The sequence below is a fragment of the Carcharhinus amblyrhynchos genome, chromosome 5, assembly GCF_965287045.1.
Source record: "Carcharhinus amblyrhynchos chromosome 5, sCarAmb.v2.hapA, whole genome shotgun sequence".
In the NCBI taxonomy this organism is placed as follows: domain Eukaryota; kingdom Metazoa; phylum Chordata; class Chondrichthyes; order Carcharhiniformes; family Carcharhinidae; genus Carcharhinus; species Carcharhinus amblyrhynchos.
This window is the reverse complement of record NC_137328.1, coordinates 78,933,489-78,957,595: the sequence shown is the minus strand read 5'-3', so window position 1 is coordinate 78,957,595 and position 24,107 is coordinate 78,933,489. Positions and strand designations below refer to the sequence as shown.

The 24,107-nt window shown below is 41.6% G+C and overlaps 1 protein-coding gene across 2 annotated transcripts in view; it reads left to right on the top strand.

Annotated features, from left to right (window-relative positions):
• ppip5k2 (diphosphoinositol pentakisphosphate kinase 2) overlaps window positions 1-24,107 on the top strand; it is a 139,358-nt gene that overhangs the window by 72,684 nt on the left and 42,567 nt on the right. For both annotated transcript variants that reach the window (XM_080189064.1, XM_080189063.1), the window contains exons 21-23: window positions 47-154; window positions 1,711-1,827; window positions 9,118-9,288. In XM_080189064.1, the coding sequence (XP_080045190.1) occupies window positions 47-154; window positions 1,711-1,827; window positions 9,118-9,288 (396 nt within the window). The remainder of the gene's footprint in view (window positions 1-46; window positions 155-1,710; window positions 1,828-9,117; window positions 9,289-24,107) is intronic.

Here is a 24,107-nt window from a genome sequence, read left to right as displayed (position 1 = left end):
AACGGTTTTAATATAGTGGTGTGATTGTTTCCTCCTTTCCTTGCAGGAGGTCAAAGATGAGCAGTGGAAGAGGGCAATGAGCTATCTGAACTACACCAGTGAACTTAATTACATGACGCAGATTGTTATTATGTTGTATGAGGACCCAAACAAGGTGTTATGTTTTCTCCGTTATGCTCTATTTTCTGTACTACATTATGTTACATGAAAATTAAATTTTCTAAAGTTATATTGATTTTTTTAATCTCAAATTTGTAATTACTTTCAAGGCTTTTCATTTAGATCATTTAACTGCTACTGCTGACCAGAAAGGCATCATGCATGTTCGACCCGCACTGCAGCCACACTGCGTGCATAATTGCTTTAATAACTCTGAAGACCACTCAGAACTACCAAAATTACGTTGTACAAATGTGTCTTGTTCAGACTGGTGGAAAGGAAGAGTTTGAAAAGTTGAAAGTTGTAGAGCTGTCAAGGCGTTGTGAGCCAAGTTCCTACATACCTAACTAGCTCAGTTGATAGTTAATAGATATCTTAATCCCAGTATCATGGTCTTCAGCCCCATATTGGATGATGATTCTATATTTAATATTTTATTTCAAAATGTTAAATTGTACTCAATTAACTGAACAGAAGACCTTTGGACAGGTAGTTTGCATAGCGTCCTTTGTGGATATGCTATGTTCCATTAAGAAATGTTATACCTGATACATTTATTGGAAGGCATCAGGATTTAGCACCTGGGGATCTAGTTATTGTTGCTGGCACTACTGCTGCTACTTTCTCACTGGCATTTTCCCCTTTTATTCTGTCATCGTTTGCTATTTTGGATTTCATTTTCAGGTATGCTTATATGGATCGTGAAGTAGATGCAACACAATAACTCCTATTACTCTATTGCATCTGCACCTGTATATGAAGTGCTCCCCTTAATGTTGTAGCATAAATAAACACAACCCTTCGAGATGGAATATACAAGCTTGCAAATTAAGTGGGTGTTAATTGCTTTGCGTGAAATGTCTCCCAATATTGAAAGATCAATGTATCATAATGTGAACTAGCCATATATCTTTTTTGTAACCCAGTCAAACTTAGATGCATGTAGAAGCCAGAGGAAAATGAAGAGTTAAATCTAATTGGCTGTGTGGAAGCTGGTTTGGAAACAGGAGGGCAGGGAGGTTTGGGGTTATGCAGCAGCTGTTTTACATGGTGTAAATAATGTAAGATGGTTTAAACAGTTGCATGTGTGGATTTCCCTGGACACCTTAATATGTTCCATTCTGCATTCAAAGTTAATTTTGAGATGGCGCATTCTAACATGTTCCTCTGCCAGTTGAGAAATCTGATAAACGGTCCTACACAACTGTCTGCTGCAAGCCTTTCACTGGTTACTATACACAGTGGGGTGTATGTGTGATATATATATAGCCTTTAAAGGTACCATACTATTTCAGCTGCACTGTTGTGGAGGGTATTTCTGTTTTAGTTACGTATTACCATTGCAGATAATCTGAGAACATGTTATTAACGAAGGTCAATAAATAAACAGCCCATCTGACCTCTTGGCCAGAGTTGGTGCAATCTGAAGAGAATGGTAGGAAATATAGAGGGTGGGGTTACCTTCAAATGCAAAATTCTTTTAACAATTAAGTACTTAATTTGTGTTGTTCAGCCCTACAGATACCTGTTTCTCATAACTTTAACTTTCAGGATCCTTCTTCAGAGGAACGCTTTCATGTTGAATTACATTTCAGTCCTGGTGCGAAGGGGTGTGAAGAAGATAAAAATCTTCCATCAGGTTTTGGATACAGACCAGCCTCACGTGAGGTACTCGTTTTTGTGATGTGTTTCATATTGGTTTCTTTATAATTTGAGAATTTACTTTCAATATGTTGACCAATATGAACTCTAATAATTGTCATCTCATTCATATTATTAGGGTTAATATTACACTGTTGTCTTGTACTCCGTTTCTGGCAGTGGACACAGGCTATTATACATAATGTCAATGGGGAAAAATTGAAGCATTTTAATCGACTTTATTTGAAGAGATAACTAACTTTGTTTTTTAGGGCTACCCACTGGATATATGAGTTCAATAGTTCAAGTATCCGATTATTTGCTATGTGAGACCAGCAAAAATGTGAAGATTACTGAAGTTAGCTACCAAAGTTAGAATAGGGAGCAGAGCATAATAAATGCAGATGGTTTTAATATGGGACTAATTAGACTAGAACTCTACTGGGGCTTGTTCTAGATCCAGTGCTGTTTAAACTATTCAAATTATGTGACAGAAGTTATTAATATTATCAGTAATATCTATACTTGCTGATGGCAATCTAAGCGGCCAGGTACTGGATGTTCAGAAGTATCTGAATAAGAAAGAATTGAAAATAAACAGGCATTTATTAAGTCTCCAGACCACCCAAAGTACTTTACACCTAATGAATTACTTTTCAATTATAGTAACTGTTATAAGATAGGAAAATATGGAAGGCAAAATATGCACAGCAAAGTCATGCAAACAGCAACAAAATAACTGATTAACCAGTTTTGCTAAATGTTGACACTGCAGAAAACTATTCTGTGCCTCAAATAATGCCATGAAATCTGTTACATCCACCTGAGGAAGAAGAGGTTCTTAGGGTCACATCATGTCTAAAAGAGCACCTCTGACAGTAGGCATTCTCTCAAGAGTTTCTGGAATGGTATCTTCAACCCACAACCTTTGAGGCAAGAAAGCGAAGGCTGATACCAAACAGGGCCCTTAATGAATTCAGTGTGATTCACAGTCAAAGAGTACTCAGAAATGAGCATAATTCAAATAACTAAGTATGGCATTTTATGACTGAAGAATCAGTTTAATGCATCAATTTCATCACCCTTTATAATTACTGACATATATGTTGCTAACTATAAAATAAACAAATGTATCTCCTCCCTGGAACACCATAACACCATACCATATTGGCTACAACCTCCCACCCAAAAAGACAGAGATATAGAAGGTAAAAGAGAAAAAGCGATTAACAAAGAGAAGGAAAAGCCAAGTAGTGCCACTGACACTAGAGATGTGTCATAACATTACCAATGATCTACTTCTAAAATATTGGAAAGGATTTAACATATCTAAATTCACATTGTGATACAGATGGAAATTGATCTTAAAATACTGGGTGTTTCTGAGCTCCATCCTGAAATCCATGAGTGTATTGAATTCTACAGAGTTCCCCACCAAACAATAATTGGCTTTGAATGACCTTAAGTTATACTTAGAGCAGTTGGCTGTGGGCTGAAAGGGACTTCCTACCTAAACCATCCAACATGGCAGCAGCATAAAACATTGGCACATACCAATCGTAAAAGAAGTTGCAGCCTGATTTTAGTATGAATTAGAGTAATGCTGTTGGAATTATGCAGGTATTTCTGTAATGACCATCCTTACTGTATAAATTCCTCATATCTTAAATAATATTCCCATGATTGTTGCTGAGACATGTTGCCAATGCTTTTTATCTTGCACTCATCAGATAAAAACGCAAGAATGCCAAATTTCAAACAGTCACAACAATTTATACCACAGATAAAAAGGATGCTGATTGGTTTGAATATTCAGCCATGTATAACTGAAAGGAAAGATAGACAATGGCAGGCATTTAAAGAACGAATTGGTGAACATCAAGAATGGTAAGGGAATTGTGGCCAAACCATGGTTTGCAAGGGAAATTAGAGATGGTATCAGATTCAAGGAAGAAGCATACAAATTGGCAAATAAAAAAGCAATAGGTGTGAGGATTGGGAGCAGTTTAAAATTCAGCAAAGGAGGACCAAGGGATTGATTAAGAAGGAAAAAATAGAGTATGAAACTAGTGGGGAACATAAAAACTGACTGTAACAGTTTCCATAGGTATGTAAAGAGAAGAAGACTGATAAAAATGAATGTAGGCCCCTTACAGTCAGAAACAAGAGAATTCATAATGGGGAATAAAGAAATGGTCGCGGAATTAAATTAGAACTTTGCTTTAAGGCTGCACAGGGGTTAGCACTGCTGGCTCACACTGCCAGGGACCCGGGTTCAATTCCCGGCTTGGGTTGCTGTTGTGCGAAGTCTGCACGTTCTCCCAGTGTCTGTCTGTTTCCTCCCAGATGCTCCAATTTCCTCCCACAGCCCGAAAGAGATGCTGGTTGAGTGCATTGGACATGCTAAATTCCCTCTGTGTACCCAAACGGGCTAGAATGTGACAATGAGGGATTTTCACAATAACTTAATTGCAGTGTTAATGTAAGCCTACTTGTGATACTAATAAATGAACTAAAACTTTAAACTTTAGTCCCCACAAAGGAGGACATGAATAATGTAGCAGAAGATCTGGAAAAAAAACAAGTTTTAGCGAGGAGCTGAAGGAAATTGGCATTAGTAAAGAAATGGTTTTGGGGAAATTGATAGGATTGAAGGTGGATAGTGTCCTGATAATCTTCATCCCAGAGCAATTGAAGAAATGGCCATGGCAATAGTAGGTCCATTGGTGGTTATTTTCCAAAATTCTTTGGATTCTGGACTGGTTCCTGCAGATTGGAGGGTAGCTAATGTAGCCTGCTATTCAAAAAGGGAGGTAGTGATAAAACGGGGAATTAGAGACCTGTGAGCCTAATGTCAGTACGAGGAAAGTTGCTAGAGTCCATTATCAAGGATTTCATAACTTAGCATTTGGAAGGCAGAGGTATAATCAGACAAAGTCAGCATGGATTTACAAAAGGGAAATCATGCTTGATGAATCTATTGGAATTTTTTGAGGATATAACTAGTAGAGTTGACTGAGGAGAACCAATGGATGTGGTTTATTTCGACTTTCAGAAGGGCTTCGACGAAGTCTCACAGAACAGATTACTATATAAAGTTAAAGCTCATGGGATTGCAGGTCATATCTTGAAATGGATAGAAAGTTGGTTAGCAGATAGGAAGCAAAGAGTTGACATAAATGGGTCCTTTTCTGATTGATAGTCAGTGACTAGTGGTATTCTGCAAGGATCTGTGCTAGGATCCCAACTGTTCACATTATATGTTAATGATTTGGAAGAGGGAACTGAATGTATTGTCTCCAGATTTGCAGAACAGTACAGCACGGTACTGGACTTTCGGCCCTCGATGTTGTGCCGAGCTATGTCCAAACCCAAGATCAAGCTATCCCACTCCCTATCATTCTGGTGTGCTCCATGTGCCTATCCAATAACCGCTTGAAAGTTCCTAAAGTGTTCCTAATGTGACTCCACTATCACATCAGGCAGTGCATTCTGCACCCCAACCACTCTCTGAGTAAAGAATCTACCTCGGACATCCCTCCTATATCTCCCACCATGAACCTTTATAGTTATGCCTCTTAGTAACAGCTACATCCAGCCGAGGAAATAGTCTCTGCACGTTCACTTGATCTATCCCCCTCATCGTCTTTTAAACCTCTAAGACGCCTGTCATACTCCTCTGCTCTAAAGAGAAAAGCCCCAGCTTCCTCAACCTTTCCTCATAAGACCTGCCCTCCAAACCAGGCAGCATCCTGGTAAATTTCCTCTGCACTTTCTCCAATGCTTCCACATCCTCCTTATAGTGAAGTGACCAGAATTGCACACAATATTCCAAATGTGGTCTCACCAGGGTCCTGTATAGTTGCAGCATAACCCCACAGCTGGGTTATGCTGCAACACAGTTGGCGGGGAGGTGAGCTGTGAGGGTGATGCAGCGATTTTCGCAAGAAAGAAGGCGGCTAAGAGGGGATCTTATTGAAACATATAAGATGATTAGAGGTTTAGATAGGGTGGATAGTGATAGCCTTTTTCCTCGGATGGAGAAAGCTAGCACGAGGGGGCATGGCTTTAAATTAAGGGGGGGATAGTTATAGGACGGATGTCAGGGGTAGGTTCTTTACCCAGAGGGTGGTGAGGGATTGGAATGCCCTGCCTGCTGCAGTTGTAAATGCGCCTAGTTTGGGGGCGTTTAAGAGATCCGTGGATAGGTTTATGGACGAAAAGGGATTGGTTTAGGTTAGTGGGTCATTGTTTTTTAACTGGTCGGCGCAACATCGTGGGCCGAAGGGCCTGTTCTGCGCTGTAGTGTTCTATGTTCTATGTTTCAGTGTGATTTGGACAGGCTGTGTGTGTAGGCAAATGCAGTATAATGTAGATAAATGTAAGGTTATCACCTTTGATTGCAGTAATAGGAAGACATTATTAAAGAACAAAGAAAATTACAGCACACCTTCAGCCCTCCAAGCCTGCACCGGCTTTGCTGCCTGACTGAATTAAAACCCCCAAATAACTTCAGCCATGGCTGTTGTAGGCTTCCTAGACAGAGCGAGAGAGAGAGAGTGAGATTTGAATCTGGGTTTCCAATTTTTAGCCTGGATCTCTGGATTACTAGTCCAAAGACAATACTAGTACACCACTGCCTCCCTTGTTACTTGAATGGGTGTAAATTGAGAGAGAGATGGATACTCAGCGAGACCTTGGTGTTCTCGTGCATCAGTTGCTGAAGGTAAGCACACAGGTACGCCTGACAGTAAAGAAGGCAAATGGTATGTTGGCCATCATTGCAAGATTAATTTGAGGGTAGGGGCAGGGATGCTTTGCTGCAGTTGCATTGGGTATCAGTTAGGCTGCACTTGGGCGGCACATGCCACAGTGGTTAGCACTGCTGCCTCACAGCACCAGGGAAATGGTTCGATTTCCGGCTTGGATCACTGTCTATGAAGAGTCTGTTTTCCCCCTGTCTCCGGGTGCCCTGGTTCCCTCCTACAGTCCAAAAGATGTGCTGGTTAGGTGCATTGGCCGTGCTCAGTTCGCCTTCAGTGTACCCGAACAGATACTGGAATGTGCCAAATAGGGGATTTTCACAGAAACTTTATTGCAGTATTCATGTAAGCCTACTTGTGACACTGGTGTCATTATCTGAGGAAGGATGCCCTTGCTATACAGGGAGTACAACGAAGGTTTACCAGGCTGATTCCTGGGATGGCAGATCTGTCATATGAAGGGAGATTAAGTCAGTTAGGATTATATTCTCAGGTGTTTAGAAGAATGAGAGGGGATCTCATTGAAACTTATAAAATTCTAAAAAGATAGATTCAGAAAGAATGTTCCCAAGGGTGGGGGAGTCCAGAACTAGGGGTCATAGTTTGAGGATAAGGGGTAAACCTGTGAGAACGAAGGTAAGAAATTTCTTCACCCAGAGGCTGGTGAATGTGTGAAATCACTACCACAGAATGTAGCTGTGGCCAAAACGTTGTTCGATTTCAAGAAAAAATTAGATACCGCTCTTGGGGCTAAAGAGATCAAGGGATGTGGGACCAGAATATTGAATTCAATGATCAGCCATGATCAAAATGAATGGTAAAGCAAGCTCAAAGGGCCAAATGGCCCATTCCTGCTTCTGTTTTCTGTTTCTTTTTCCTTGCACAATGAGTTCCATCCGTTGCTCAAATTCACTTTTGAGATGGAGCAGCCCAACTCTTTCCTCAATGTGCTCGATAAGAAATCTGCTCATGGTTTTTCCACCTCCGGAAACAGCAAACCTGCCTTCACTGGTTAGGATACATACTAGAATTTGTATAGCTGCATCACTATAAGTTTGGCCTTATCAGCATTCTTGTGAATAGTGCCTTTGTTTACCTTTCAAGTTTGATGCAGAAATCAAGTGCGTTGGACTTTTCCAACTGTTATCTTGATCATACTATTGTTTGTTGCATATTGCACAGACTCTCCAATGGACCAAAGACGACCATTTTCAGGCCTGAAAAGCGGCCAGGTCGAGCTTAAATTGCCCAGGAACAGCAAAGTATCTCAAAACTTTGAAGAACAGGTTGAGCAAGTCAGTTCACATTATAACTGTGCTGCGACTATGCCAGTGATACTTTTCACTTTTGGATGTTGCTGTCAGTCCAAAAGCATATACTGCCTACTACACGGTTGAGTAATGTGTATGAATTTCAGTGTTGGTGCAATGCCAGTATGTGGGCTGTACGTCCCAGCATCTGGCTGATCAAATCAAACAGTGCATTGGTTTGGTCATTCAGACTCAACTCAACCAGCCCATGCTTGTAAAACCCCAAACAAAACTTCTGCTGTTAGATGAGATTCTGGAATTGGGCAGAACTTGCTAAGTAACTTTGTGTGTGCTGTAAACTACAGTAATAGCTAATTTAAGATAATCAGGTGAGCTCATAATGTAGCTCATGCTTGCTAGAGATCACATACATTAATTTATAGGCACTTGTACTCTTGCATCTTTTTTGAATTATCCTGGAGTGTGGGGGAGGTGCTAATGCCTCTGTCAATAGGAGACGACACTCTCGTCCTTTTCTCCTCTATTATAAATTGCTGCGATCATTTGAAATTTGGTATTCTTGTATTTGTCCTGATAAATACAAGACAAAAAGCTCTGCAACATATCTGTCTTTTCAGCAATATTCAAGTTTTGTGTTACCAAGCAACTGCTAATGTCCCATTATATGCAATATAATTTATCTTCTATTTACATCTTTTAACAATACAGTTTCTGAAGTCTATTTTCATCACAATTATTTAATTGATTTATATTTAAGAAGAAGGAAAGTCTAGCGAGGTGTACATTTTATTCAAAGTGCTCCTTTCATTTTGTAAAAAAATCCTAGTTTTTGCCAGTATTTTTACTTTGTTTAAAAAGAAATCCCTGATCCATAGTTTTCTTGCTTTGTTTTAATGTTGTCCTTTCATGCTAGATTATGCCTTGGGAATACATATAGCAATCAGCTAGAAATTCCCAACTAATAAGCTAGCCAGTCTTAAGCCATGATTCTTCCTTTCTCCTGTTGTGTCACTCGGCGCCACTTTCTACCTCTGTTCTCGCATTTCAACCTAACAAGAGGGGAGATTAAACTTTAGGTTCATGTGAGTGAGAAAATTGTCCATTTTACAAAAGCATTGACAATGCGAGGCTAATATTACACTTGGTATACTTGAGTATTTGAGTATCAAGCACTCCCTAAGACTTATAGAAAATGTGCACTGTTTTCCTTTATGGAGAAAAAACTGTTATAGAAATCAGTCTTCCAATAACTTGTAAAAGTAACAAGTATTTTTTAATGATAGAATGACAATGGAAGTAAAACCTTCCTGGCAAATGATAATGATGAAGACCCCGTTTCAAGAAAAGAAGATGCTGAGAAGTCCACATTGTTGTTCAGGCCAATGGTCTCTGATCCCATTAAAATACATCGCAAATCCCCACAGCCACGCTCCAGGAAAATAGGCTCAGTGGAAGTAAGTTTTTGTTTAAACAACACTATTTCTTGATCTTTTGGAAGTTTGTAAGGATACTTATTGCAACAGGTAAGTGCAGAGAATATTGAAAAAAAACTTTACTAAAAAAAGTAGTTATTTCTGGCAACAGTAACAATGAAGACTAGTCTGAGTGCAATATTGTGGATTAATATGTTGAATGAAGACCAACAATTATTAAAAATAACGCACCGTACAAGTACTACTTTTATTTTGGTGGAGAATTATCACTACTTGTACTGCATGCAACTTTAATGTCATTTATCGCTACAAAATGCAGTAATAGTTGAACTTCCTTTTTTAAAGGTCAGGAATTGGAGCACACAGCAGTATTTGGTTATATGAAATTTAGCCATGTGCTCAGTGCCACCAAGCTTGTATCCGACATAGTTGCAGGTTAAGTTTTGGTTCTTATTGAGATGAACTGATTTGGCAAATACAACTAGACATTGTGCAAGGCTATGCAAATAAGGTAAACAAATTTGTGAGACTATGATATAACTGAAAATGCTGGAAATATTCGGGCAGCATCTGTGAAGTGAGAAACAGAATTAACATATGTCAATAACGTTTCAGCGGAATTGGGAAAAGTAGGGAACTTAATAGACTTTCAGCAAGTGAAAGGGAGAGAGCGATTTAAAAAAAAAACAAAAGGAAAGGTCTCTGATGGGGTGTAAGATTGAGATTAAACAACAGAAGGATTGGCGGTGGGAGACTAAAGAGATCCTGAGAAGATACTTGCCCTGCCCCGGGGGAAATCTAGAACTAGGGCATAATTTAAAAAATAAAGGAATTGTGATGAGGAGGAATTGTCTCTCGGAGAATCATTAATATTTAGAATTCTTTTCTCCAGAAACCATTGGATGCTGGGTCACTTAATACATTCAAGTGCAAGTTAGACAGATTTTGATCTACAAGGAAGTCGAGAGTTATAGGAACATAAGAACATAAGAAATAGGAGCAGGAGTAGGCCATCTAGCCCTTCGAGCCTGCCCCGCCATTCAATAAGATCATGGCTGATCTGTCGTGGCTCAGTTCCACATTCCCGCCCTCTCCCCATAACCCTTAATCCCCTCGCTTATCAAAAACCCATCAACCCGCGTCTTAAAAATATTTAGCGAGGCAGCCTCCACCACCTCAACGGGCAGAGAATTCCAGAGATTCACCACCCTTTGAGTGAAGAAGTTCCTCCTCAACTCCGTTCTAAACCGCTCCCCCCTTTATCTTGAGGCTGTGCCCCCTAGTCCTACTGTCCTTTCTGAGCGGAAAGAGTCTCTCCATCTCTATCCTATCCATCCCATTCATCATCTTATACGTCTCAATGAGATCTCCCCTCATTCTTCTAAACTCTAACGGGTACAAGCCTAGTTTATTCAGCCTCTCCTCATAGCTCAACCCCCTCAACTCCGGTATCAGCCTAGTAAACCTCCTCTGCACTCCCTCCAAGGCCAAAATATCCTTGCGTAAGTACAGCGACCAAAACTGCACATAGTACTCCAGCTGCGGCCTCACCAATGCCCTATACAGCCGCAGCAAGACCTCCCTACTTTTATATTCAATCCCCCTCGCTGTGAAGGCCAGCATCCCATTAGCCTTCCTGACCACCTGCTGCACCTGCAGACTGGGTTTTTGCGACTCATGCACAAGGACCCCGAGGTCCCTCTGCACCGTCGCCTGCTGCAGTTTTTCGCCACGTAAGTAATAGTCCTTCCTACCATTATTCCTACCAAAGTGGACCACCTCGCACTTGCCAACATTGTATTCCGTTTGCCATTTCCTGGCCCATTCGCCCAGCCTATCTAGATCCTTCTGCAGACTCTCCACACCCTCCGCACAATTTGCCGTTTCACCAATCTTGGTGTCATCAGCAAATTTCGACACCATACACTCGGTTCCCTCCTCCAGATCATCTATATAAATGGTAACTAGCTGAGGCCCCAGCACCGACCCCTGGGGCACTCCACTAGTCACCAACCGCCAATCCGAATAGCACCCATTAACCCCCACTCTCTGCCTCCTATTTGACAACCAATCCTCTATCCATGCTAACACCCTACCCCCAGAGGCAGACAGGAAAATGGAGCTAAGGTCACAATCAGATTAATCATTATCTTATTGAATGGCAGAGCAGACTCAATGTGCCAAATGTCCTAGGCCTGCTCCTATTTCTTATGATCTTGTAACAGAACAAGTAGAGAAACAAAAGACTTGTCTTGAGGAGTTGTAAATGGCTGAATGAAAAACAGCTGCCTTCAGAAAGCAAAAAAAATGGAAAAATGAGAAGACCTACAAAGCAAAAGAAAACAAGCTAGGTGGTAGGTATTTTAGATTGAAATTGTTGATCTCAGTGTTGGGTCCAAAGGACTGTAGATTGCCAAATTGAAAGACAAAGTGCTGCTCTTCGAGCTTCCATTGACCTTTATTGGAACATCACAGATGGTCGAGGACAGAGAACAGCAGGAGAGCAAGGTGGAGAATTAAAATGACAGGCAACTGAAGCTCGGGGTCAGCTTGTGAGTGAAGAGAGTTCTGCAAAGTGGTCACCCAATCTGCATTTGGTCTCCCCAGTGTTAAGCACACTGTGGATGCCCTCCATTGTGTTAATGTGGCACTAACTACAAACTTCACTACAGATCTACGAGTTCAAAATTGGGATTCATGAGGTGCTATGAACCATCAACAGCAGTAAAGTCATAATCTGTTACCTTCTAGCTTAGTATATCCCTTACTCTACCATTGACATCAAACCAGCCGATCTCCCCTGGTTCAATGGAGAGTGCAGGAGAGCATGCCAGGAGCAGCATTAGGCATCTCTAAAAATGAATTTCCAATATGGTGAAGCTAGAGCACACGACTAGCATGCATTTGAATGGTAGACCAAGGCCTTTGACACGATCAGTCCTGGGGGTCTTTAGAAAGTTATGGAGAAATTTAGCTGCTCTGAAATGATTCAATAGTTCTATGGCAGCATGATCATTTGAGTCAGTCTTTTGATTTGTCCATTATCACTAATGGAGTTAAATGGCAGCTCCAACAATTTTCACAGTTTTCTTTCTCTGTCATGCCCTCCAGTGCCTTCCATGGTACTGATCTTACCATTAACATTTAATGTTAACCATTAAATGTTAACATCTTCCTGTTAACATTTAACAGGAAGCTGTTCAATCCAAGACAACTCCCATGTAAAGACCAAGGTCGCCAAGGACATAAGGCACGATTTCTTGTTTGCCAGCAGCTTTGCTGGTTCAGAGCTGGACATTCAATGTAACACAGATTCGTTCTCCAATGCATTGACCAAAAACTTAACTGGACAACTAAAATAAATACAGCTGTTACAAGAGCAATGTGGAAGCTGTGAATTCTGAAATGAATAACTCATCTCCTTACTCCCTAAAGCCTCATCTATAAGGCACAAGTCAGAAATGTGATGGAATACTCTCCAGCTGCCTGGCTTCATGTAACTCCAGTCACTGAAGAAACTTGATACCAACCAGAACAAAGCAATCTGCTTAATCAGTACCCCATCTACCACAATGACTATAGCATATACACAAGGATAATCCATGTAATATAGGCTGATGAGCCTTACATCAGTGGTAGGGAAGTTATTTGGAGAGGATTCTTCGAGACAGGATTTAGTCCCACCTGGAAATAAGTGGATGTATTAGTGAGAGACAACGTGGTTTTGTGAAGGGGAGGTCGTGTCTCACTGTCTTGAGCGAGTTTTTCAAGTAAGTGATGAAAATGATTGATAAGGGTAGGGCAGTGGATGTTGTCTGCATTGACTTCGGTAACGCCTTTGACAAAGTCACTCAAAGCAGACTGGTACAGAGGGTGAAGTTGCATGGGATCAGAATTGAGCTGGCAAGATGGATACAGAACTAGCTCGGTCAGAAAAGATAGAGGATAGCAGTGGAAGGGTGTGTTCCTGAATGGAGGGCTGTGACTAGTGGCATTCCTCAGGGGTCAGTGCTGGGACCTTTTCTGTTTGTGATATATGACTGATCTGGAGAAAAATTTTCATTAGTGAATTTGCGGATGACACAATGGTTGGTGGACTTGCGGATAGTGATGAGAACCATCAGAGGATACAGCAGGATATAGATTGGTTGGAGACTTGGGCGGAGAAATGGCAAATGGAGTTTAATCCAGCCAAATGTGAGGTAATGCATTTTGGAAAGTCTAATACGGATGGGAAATATACAGTAAATGGCAGAAACCTTAGGCAGGGGAATCTGGGTGCACAGGTATACTGGTCACTGAAAGTGGCAACACAGGTGGAGAAGTAGTCAAGAAGGTATACGGCATGTTTGCCTTCATCGGCCAAGGCATTGACTTTAAAAATTGGCAAGTCATGTTGCAGCTTTATAGAACCTTAGCTAGGCCACATTTAGAATATAGTGTTCAATTCTGTTTGCTGCACTACCAGAAGGATGTGGAGGCTTTGGAGAAGGTACGGAAAAGATTTACCAGGATGTTGCCTGGTATGGAGAGCATTAGCTATGAGGAGAGGTTGGAGAAACTTGATTTGTTCTCACCAAAATGATGGAGGTTGAGGGGGCGACCTGATAGAAGTCTACAAGATTGAGGGGCATAGACAGAGTAGACAGTCAGAAGCTTTTTCCCAGGGTGGAAGAGTCAATTACTGGCGGGCATAAGTTTTAGGTGTGAGGGACAAGGTTTAAAAGAGATGTACGAGGGAAGTTTTTTTTACACAGAGGTGCTGTCTGGAACTTGCTACCAGGGGAGGTAGTGGAAGCAGATATGATAGTGACTTTTAAGGGGCCGCTTGACAAATATATGAATAGGATGGGAATAGAGAGATATGATCCCTGGAAGAGTAGGGGGTTTTAATTCAGATAGGCAACATATTCACTGCAGGCTTGAAGGGCCAGTTCCTGTGCTATAATTTTCTTCGTTCTTTGTTCTAACTACAAGATGTACTGCTGCACTTGCCAACCCTTCTTTGACAGTGCCTTCCAAATTCATGACCTCTACCACCCAGAAGGACAAGCGCAGCAGAAACTGGGAAACACCATCACCTGCCAGTTTCCTATCCCAACCACACACCATCGTCTCTTGGAATGATATCACTGTTCTTTTATTGTCACTGGGTCAAAGTCCTGGAACTCCCTAACAGCGCTGTCAGTATGCATACACCAGATGGACTGCATTGTTTCAAGAGAGAGCTTGCCACACTTTCTCAAAATGCAGGGTTCCCTCGCACCACATGTATTCCAAATTTAAACTTTTCCATGTTCTAATGCAAGGTCCCTCTCTGCACAGCTGATGCCTGATCTGCTGAGTATTTCTAGCATTTTCCAGCATCTACAGTATTTTGCAGTATTACAGTATTTTGCTTTTGATTTACTAATTGATTCATGATGGAAGTATGGAAAGGAAATATTCTAAATAGACGCTTATACACAACAGGGATATGAGTTATAATGCAAAGCAAAATAAATGATTCCAAACTTAAGCTTTTTGTTCCAGGATTTACGTGATTATTGTAGAAAATAAAGCAGTTTACACTCCTAATTATCAAAATCAACTTAATTGACTGGAGGCCATTTAATGTCACACTCTAATTTGTCTTCATTTTCACTGTTACTGTAATTAGAGTTCTAGAAATTCATCATTTTCTCATGATGTTGTGGAACTTTTGATTATGCAGAGATCATTTTTACTTAATTGATTATGATTTATCTCTTATGTTAAATAAAATGTTGGTAGCTCTTTAACATAAAGAGGGGAAAAATTGAAATGCAGCTTGCCCAGACTGAGCTGAAAAAATACTAAAACCATTGAGAGATTTGAAGCAAATTTTTTAGTGTTTTTTTATTTATTTTTCGTTTTACATTTGCCATAAAATGCAACAAATTCCCAATAACTACTAGTACAGTACACTAACCATTATTCCACATAAGCTAGAAGAAAAAAACAGCAAATTTCCATGCAAATGATTTCAATTATCAATCAATGTAGTTAGCATCTGTTCTTGTAAAGAAGAGGATTGCTAAAGAAAGGATACAAGGAGAAGTGCAACACCGATCAGGCTCCCCATTGCCAATTTCCACCAAGGAAACACTAGTAGGAGAAAGAGGAGTCTCAAGATACCCACAAACAGGGTATTTTGGGGAGAGGCATGACCCTCCTCCTCCCAACAAGACAAGGGATTAACTCATTGAATCCATACAGTGTAGAAGGAGGCCATTCAGACCATCGAGTCTGCACCAACTCTCCCATGGGGCATCTTTGCTAGGTCCATCTCTGCCTTATCCCTGCAACCCCATGCATTTATTCTGCTAATACCCTAACCTGCACATCTTGTTTACGTTTAAAATGTTTTATTTTATTAGTGTCACAATTAAGCTTACATTAACAGTGCAATGAAGTTCCTGTGAAAATCTCCTAATTGCCACACTCCAGTGCCTGTTCAGGTACACTGCGGCCAATGGACCTAGAATGGTGTGTTCCCTGCCTTGGTGCCAGAGTCAAGGACGTCTGAGTGGTTGCAGAGCATTCTTAAGGGGAGAGTGAGCAGCCAGAGGTCATGGTACACATTGATACCAACATCATGGGTAGAAAAGGGGATGAGGTCCTGAAGTATGAATATATCAAGTTAAGCAGAAGGCGAAAGTGCAGGACCTCGAGGGTAGTAATTTCTGCACCACTGCCGGTGCCACGTGCGAACAAGAGTAGGAGCAGGAAGATTAGGCAAATGAATGCGTGGCTTGAGAGCTAGTGCATGGGGCAGGGATTTAGATTTGTGGATCTCTTCTGGGGCAGGTCTGATCTGTTAAAGAGGGCTGGGTTATGCCTGATTTGGCGGAGGACTAATATCTTGGCAGGGAGATTTACTAGAGCCATACAGGATGGTTTGAGCTGGTTTGGAAGGAGGGGGTGGGACCCAAAGCAGTAGGAAGACAAGAAGAGAAGGTTGAGGGCAGCATGCAAGTTAAAGAGAGCTCGTTAAATAGTGAAGGCCGTGTCAGTAACCCAATACTGGACCAGTCAGGCAAGAGTGCAAGTGAAGTCTGGATTAAACTGCATTTATTTCAACGCAAAACGCCTGACAGGCAAGGCAGATGAACTCTGGGCATGGATGGGTACATAGGACTGAAATTATTATAGTTATTATGGAAACATGGCTAAGGGAGGAACAAGACTAGCAGCTCAAAGTTCCAGAGTACAGATGCTATAGGAAGCACAGAACAGAAAGTAAGAGAAGTTGAGTTTTTGATCAGGGAGAATATCATGGCAGTACTGAGAGGGGATATTTCTGGAGGTTCACCCACCTAATCTATATGGGTAGAACTAAGAAATAAGAAGGGGAAGATCACTTTGACAGGATTGTACCACAAGCCCTCAAATAGTCAGCGGGAAATTGAGGAGCAAAAATGTAAGGAGATTACAGATAGCTCCAAGAAAAATAGGGTGGTAATAGCAGAGGACTTTAACTTACCCAACATTGACAGCTATAATATTAGAGGCTTGGATGGAGAGAAATTTGTTGAGTATAATCAAGAGGAATTTCTCATTCACTATGTGGATGGTCTGACTATAGAGGGGGCAAAACTTGACCTCATCTTGGGGAAATAAGGAAGGGCAAGTTAAAGAAGTGTTAGTGAGGGATCACTTTGGGACCAGTGACCATAATGCCATTAGTTTTAAGATAGCTATGGAGAATGATAGATCTGGCCCAAAAGTTAAAATTCTAAATTGGGACAAGGCCAATTTTCATGGAATTAGACAGGAACTTTCAAAAGTTGATTGGGGGAGTCAGTTGGTAGCTAAAAGGACATCTGGTAAGTGGAAGGCTTTCAAAAGTGTGTTAACCAGGGTTCAAGGTAAGCACATTCCTTTTGGAGTGAAGGGCAAGGCTGGTAGAAGTAGGGAACCCTGGAAGACTCGGGATATTGAAGCCCTGGTCAAGAAGAGGAAGGAGGTATGAGACATGCATAGGCAGCTGGGATCAAGTGGAACCCTTGAACTTGTTGGAGTAGGGTTAAGAAAGAAATCAGGAGGGCAAAAAGGGGTTGTGAGATTGCTTTGGCAGATAAGGCAAAGGAGAATTCTAAGAGCTTTTGCAAATACATAAAGGGCAAGACAGTAACTGGGGAAAGATTAGGGCCTCTTGAGGATCAACAAGGTCATCTATATGTGGATCCACAAGAGATAGATGAGATCCTAAAATAAATATTTCTCATTAGTATTCACTGTTGAGAAAAGCATGGGTGTTAGGGAACTTGGGGAAATAAATAGTGATGTCTTAAAGCTCATCAAGGTAGATAAATCCCTGGAACATAATGAAGTGTATTCCAGGACATTGAGGGAGGGTAGGGAGGAAATTGTGCGTCTCCTAGCAGAGATATTTGAATCATTGACAACCACTGGTGAAGTCCCTGATGATTGGAGGGTGGCAAATGTTGTGCCTTTGTTTAAGAAGGGCTCCAGGGAAAAGCCTGGGAACTACAGGCTGGTGAGCCTAACATCAGTAGTGGGTAGTTGTTAGTAGGTATTCTGAGAGATGGGATCTCTAGGCATTTAGAGAGGCAAGGTCTGGTTAGGGACAGTCAGCATGGCTTTGTGAGTGGAAAATCGTGTCCCTCAAATTTGATTGAGTATTTTAAAGGGGTAAACAAGAAGGTAGATGAGGGCAGTGCAGTCGACGTTGTCTGCATGGCCTTTAGCAAGGCCTTTGACAAGGTACTTGATGGTAGGTTGTTGCATAAGGTTAAATTTTATGGGATCCAGGGTCAGGTCACCAAATGGATACAAAATTGGCTTGATGACAGAAGACAGAGGCTGGTTGTAGAGGATTGTTTTTCAGACTCGAGGCCTGTGACCAGAGGTGTACCTCAGGGATCGGTGCTGGGTCCACTGTTATTTGTCATTTATATTAATGATTTGGATGAGAATTTAGGAGGCATGGTCCGTAAGTTTGCAGATGACACCAAGTTTGGGGGCACAGTGGACAGTGAAGAAGGTTATCTAAGATTGTAACGAGATCTTGATTAATTGAGCCAGTGGGCTGATGAAGGGATCTTGAAGGGAATTGCTTGATAGAGCAGACGCAGCACGGTTTCATTAAAGGGAAGTCGTGTCTGACAAATTTACTGGAGTTCTATGCGGATGTGTCTAGGGCGGTCGATAGAGGAGAGCCGGTGGATGTGGTCTTTCTGGATTTTCAGAAGGCGTTTGACAAAGTACCTCATAAGAGGTTATTGCAGAAGGTCAGGGGACATGGAGTTGGGGGTAGGGTGTTAGCGTGGATAGAGGATTGGTTGTCAAATAGGAGGCAGAGAGTGGGGGTCAACGGGTGCTATTCGGATTGGCGGATGGTGACTAGTGGAGTGCCCCAGGGGTCGGTGCTGGGGCCTCAGCTTTTTACCATTTATATAGATGATCTGGAGGAGGGAACCGAGTGTATGGTGTCGAAATTTGCGGATGACACCAAGATTGGTGGAACGGCAAATTGTGCGGAGGGTGTGGAGAGTCTGCAGAAGGATCTAGATAGGCTGGGCGAATGGGCCAGGAAATGGCAAATGGAATTTAATGTTGGCAAGTGTGAGGTGGTCCACTTTGGTAGGAAGAATGGTAGGAAGGACTATTACTTACGTGGCGAAAAACTGCAGCAGGCGATGGTGCAGAGGGACCTCGGGGTCCTTGTGCATGAGTCGCAAAAACCCAGCTTGCAGGTGCAGCAGGTGGTCAGGAAGGCAAATGGGATGCTGGCCTTCATAGCGAAGGGGATTGAATATAAAAGTAGGGAGGTCTTGCTGCAGTTGTATAGGGCATTGGTGAGGCCGCAGCTGAAGTACTGTGTGCAGTTTTGGGCGCCGCACCTGCGCAAAGATATTTTGGCCTTGGAGGGAGTGCAGAGGAGGTTTACTAGGCTGATACCGGAGTTGAGGGGGCTGAGCTATGAGGAGAGGCTGAATAAACTAGGCTTGTACTCGTTGGAGTTTAGAAGAATGAGGGGAGATCTCATTGAGACGTATAAGATGATGAATGGGATGGATAGGATAGAGGTGGAGAGACTCTTCCCGCTCAAAAAAGACACTAGGACTAGGGGGCACAGCCTCAAGATAAAGGGGGGGCGTTTTAGAACGGAGTTGAGGAGGAACTTCTTCACTCAAAGGGTGGTGAATCTCTGGAATTCTCTACCCGTTGAAGTGGTGGAGGCTGCCTCGCTAAATATTTTCAAGAAGCGGGTTGATGGGTTTTTGATAAGAGAGGGGATTAAGGGTTATGGGGAGAGGGCCGGAAAGTGGAACTGAGCCACGACAGATCAGCCATGATCTTATTGAATGGCGGGGCAGGCTCGAGGGGCCAGATGGCCTACTCCTGCTCCTATTTCTTATGTTCTTATGAATGGCAGGTGGAGTTTAATTTAGATAAATGCGAAGTGATGTATTTTGGTAGATTGAACCAAGGCAGGACTTGCTCGGTCAATCATATGGTGTTGGGGAGAGTTATAGAACAGAGAGATCTAAGGGTAGGGGTTCATAGCTGCTTGAAAGTGGAGTCACAGATGGGCAGAGTGGTGAAGAAGACATTCAGCATGCCTGGTTTCATTGGTCAGAACATTGAATACAGGAGTTGGGATGTCTTGTTGAAGTTGTACAAGACATTAGTAAGACCACACTTGAAATACCGTGTACAGTTCTGATACCCTAATGTAGAAAGGATGTTATTAAACTAGAAAGAGTGCGGAAAATATTTACCAGGATGCTACCGGAACTTGATGGTTTGATTTAAGGAGAGGCTGGAAAGACTAGGACTTTTTTCCTAGGAGCGTTGAAGGCTTATTTGTGGCCTTAAAGGTCTATAAAAATAATGAGGGGCGTAGATAAGGTAGATAGTCAATATCTTTTCACAACCTTTTCCCAAAGGTAGGGGAATCTAAAACTAGAGGGCATAAGTTTAAGGTGAGAGGGGAGAGATACAAAAGGGTCCAGAGGGGCAATTTTTTCACACAGGTGGTGGTGAGTGTCAGGAACAAGCTGCCAGAGGTAGAAGTAGAGGCTGGTACAATTTTGTCTTTTAAAAAACGTTTAGCAAGTTATATGGGTAAGATTGATATAGAGGGATGTGGGCCAAACATGAGAAATTGAGACTAGCTTAATGGTAAAACTGGGTGGCATAGACAAATTGGGCCAAAGGGCCTGTCTCCATGCTATAAACCTCTTGAGTCGACAGCCGGAATTTTACCTTGGAATCGGGGCGAGCGAGGCTCGCAAAATGGAAATCTCCATTGGCGTCAGGCAGGATTTTACAATCTCGCCTGAGCGAGATCGTAAAATCCCACCTAATGACTCTAACTTTGGTCCGTGGGAGGAAATCGGAGCACCTGGAGGAAACCCACACAGACGTGGTGAATGCAAACTCCACACAATTATCCAAGGCTGCCGCAAACTCCACATAATCACCCAAGGCTAGAATCGAACCCAGATCACTGGTGCTCTGAGGCAACAGTGCTATTGTGCCACTGAGCCACCCCTATAACTATAACTTATTGGATCCAACTTAACATCTCCCCTACCTAAATAAAGAAAGATAGTCCCAGAGAGCAGCATCAGTGTCATCCCAAAATAAAGGCAACAAGCTAAGAATACTCGCATCACTCCATACATTAAACAAATCAAACCATGCCTTTCTCTAGGTACCCTGAAGTTGTCCCACTATTAACAAGATTCAACCCATTTCCCTCTTATCAGTGAAAACCTAACAACCAGATAATATGCCCACCATCCATTTCATAAGCCAAGTTATCAAATAACTACTGTCACTGCCTGTGCAGCCAAACCCTAATATAAGATCAGCTGAACAAGGCTAAGTCAGCTACCCTAGAGTTTGCATCAGAACATAATTCCCCCACTCTAACAATACTGGAGACACCAATGACAAATAAAGTACGCAGTCTTTTCCAGGATACATGATCTGTCTACTTTCTCAGGAAACGAGCAAGGTTTCCCCAATCCAGAGATTTAAAAAAATGGGGAAAAAAATGATTCCGATAGTTTTAAATAGGCGATTTTTCTCCCCTATGACAAGGACTTATCCAGCCATACCAATGATCTCCACACCAAACCATTCATCTGCCACCTGCTGTGGTGCTGCTACTCATCTAAAAAATAAAATGAAGGGTGCTGAAAATTGTACACCTCAGCGTAAATGCAAGGATTGCAACACACAAAAGATAAAACAAACCATGTAAATACTGTAAAACCCTTGTCATGCAACCAACTCAATATATTTCCTAGTGGAAACAAGGAGACCCACAAACAGTTAAAGTATGGCCTCCCTTGTTTCACCACCAGAGGCACAGGTAGACCAATACAATCAAAAAGGCAAAATAGGGAATCTTGATTTTTTTGCAAAGTGATAGGCGACAAATGCCTCTGTGCTTGAATATTGTACACCATTGTCAGGATAAAAAACAGAATCACAAAATTAAGATTACAATCTCAAGGGAATAAAGTTTAATGGTAAACTCCAGGATGAAAAAGCTATCCGTGTAGCTCGAAAACACCATGACAGGGCCATCGAGCAACATCCAGGATTCATCCAGAATTTCACCGAAGCTTCGACACCTCCACCATCCCCTTGTCTCGAGGCTGTGGCAAAGAATAGCCTAGGCCCCGGCAGATGGCTAAGACCCGATACATCTGGCCACCTTCAATCCTTTGCAACAAATGTTGAGGACAAGACAACGTAACACTGGTGGTCAGAGTCTTTGACCGATCCCAAGCTTCAAAGACCTGATGCAACGTGTTTCATTGAACCCAAGGTGCTAACCCTCAAAACAAGATTACAAAAGCATTGCAGCCAATTCTCAAATACAGCCAGGAATTCATCCCCAGCCCTCTTAGGAGCCTGGGCACACAAATACTACTGCAGCACCATCTTCCTGAGTCAGCCAGGATATAACACACCATGCAGCAGGATCTCCAAAAACTGAAGGTGAGCCTTCACTGAGGAAACTGCCCTCTCCGTTGACAGGATTCTCTTCTTTACTTCATCCATTCTCATTAGGCTATCTTGCAATTCAATCACATGAGTACCGAAAATCTGTTTCAATGAGCTGAGACCATTGTCCATACCTTCATTTGTAGTAGCAGCCATCATCTCGAAGCATCTCCAAAGTATAAGCAGCTCATCAGCGAAACACCACTGAAGATTAAGCCCCACCCAGCTGTCTCCAACTGCCTTACGCAAACAAGGGTTTTCTTGACTTAAGTGAGCTTCTCTTTGCTAATTTAGTCAGGATCTTCCAGAATCATAGCACAGAGTAGACACATCAGAAATGAATAATTATGGGTTTTGCATCAGGATAAAAAACAGATTAAAAGATCAGTGGCACAGAACTCATGAAAACACAGCCATTGCTGCGTTTACATTATGTGATTCCCTTGACACAAATTTCTCCTAAGCTTTTCAATTCTGGATGAATGGAAGTTGTGACCACTGTAATTCCAAGAATTTTATAAATGTTACAGAACAGGAGATCAATAGTAAGATGGTTCCCTCTTTTCTCCACCTGATAGCAAATAAATGTGTTTTAAGGAAGTGTTGAGGATGTGTTTAAATCCCTTGAGTGATATGACTCTCAAAGAGGTTTTCTCAAGCTTTTTTTTAAAGAAAGAATAAATGTTTGTTTCTCAATATCCAAATGTATTCACAGCAGTGCCCTCTCAGTCATGTAAACACACATACGCAAAAATAAAGACACAACAAAGGTGATTACAAGAAATGCAGATTGATGAGACCTCAAGGCTAAGGAGCATACCTTGCCATTCCCCCTCCATCAACCCCAACGAATGTACAAAGGAAGTTGATGCAATTAGCACCATGCAAAAACATGCACTAATCACAATGTTGAACAGCTTATCTGAATTGGTCTACTGCAACATATTTTTATCAATGATTCAAGCTAGCTGTTTTAAGTTAACTATGTTCTGGAGCACATAGATCTCTGATTTAAGTATTGGATTACTGCATATACTAAAAAGAATTGACTTGGTTGCAATGTCCCACAAAGTAAGCACGTCTTCTTAGAGCTAATATGATCTAAAAAAAAGTTTGTGCCTCTTTTTTCACCCCTTTTCCACCTGAGAAGTTGCTCACTGGTTGATTCTAAGAAAATGCAAGTATGGTTTTAAGTCCATATTAGATAGAGAATACCTGAATTTCCTCCATCCCCCAGACATAGTGAAGTATAATTAATTGTATGATGTGACAGCCCTTGTTTTCATTCTTCTTATCACAATATACCCATCAAAGCAACAGTTTGCTCTTACAACCCAAGCAGGTTCTGCGCTGAATGCTCAATATATACAATCAATATATACTTATTTACAATCTGTGCAGAAAATGACTTTCAACAGCTATTGTCCTATTTCTTCAAGTTGCTACATCAACTACCTACCTAAGAGCATTTGAGTAGAAAATGATCAGTTTTATTTGTGCACTTACAATGCAATGGATGACCATAATTTTATGACAAAAAAAGGAGACGTACATGCTTCTACCAGGAATTCTATTGGGTTAAGTGGGTTAAAATGCTTATAGATTTGTTCACAGTAGCGTGTGTTTTTGATCTTCGTCAATCTATCATAAATTACCACAACTGATAACGCTGTTCTTTAATGTTGTCCCTCATACTGTGAAATTGTATTGAAAGGTTTGTCAGCTGAAAGTGATCACTTGCATCCATAGAGTTGTCATGCTGCACTTAAGGTTTTGTTTGCATTTCATTTAATATTTGAAGCACCTGTGACTAAATTATGTTTGAG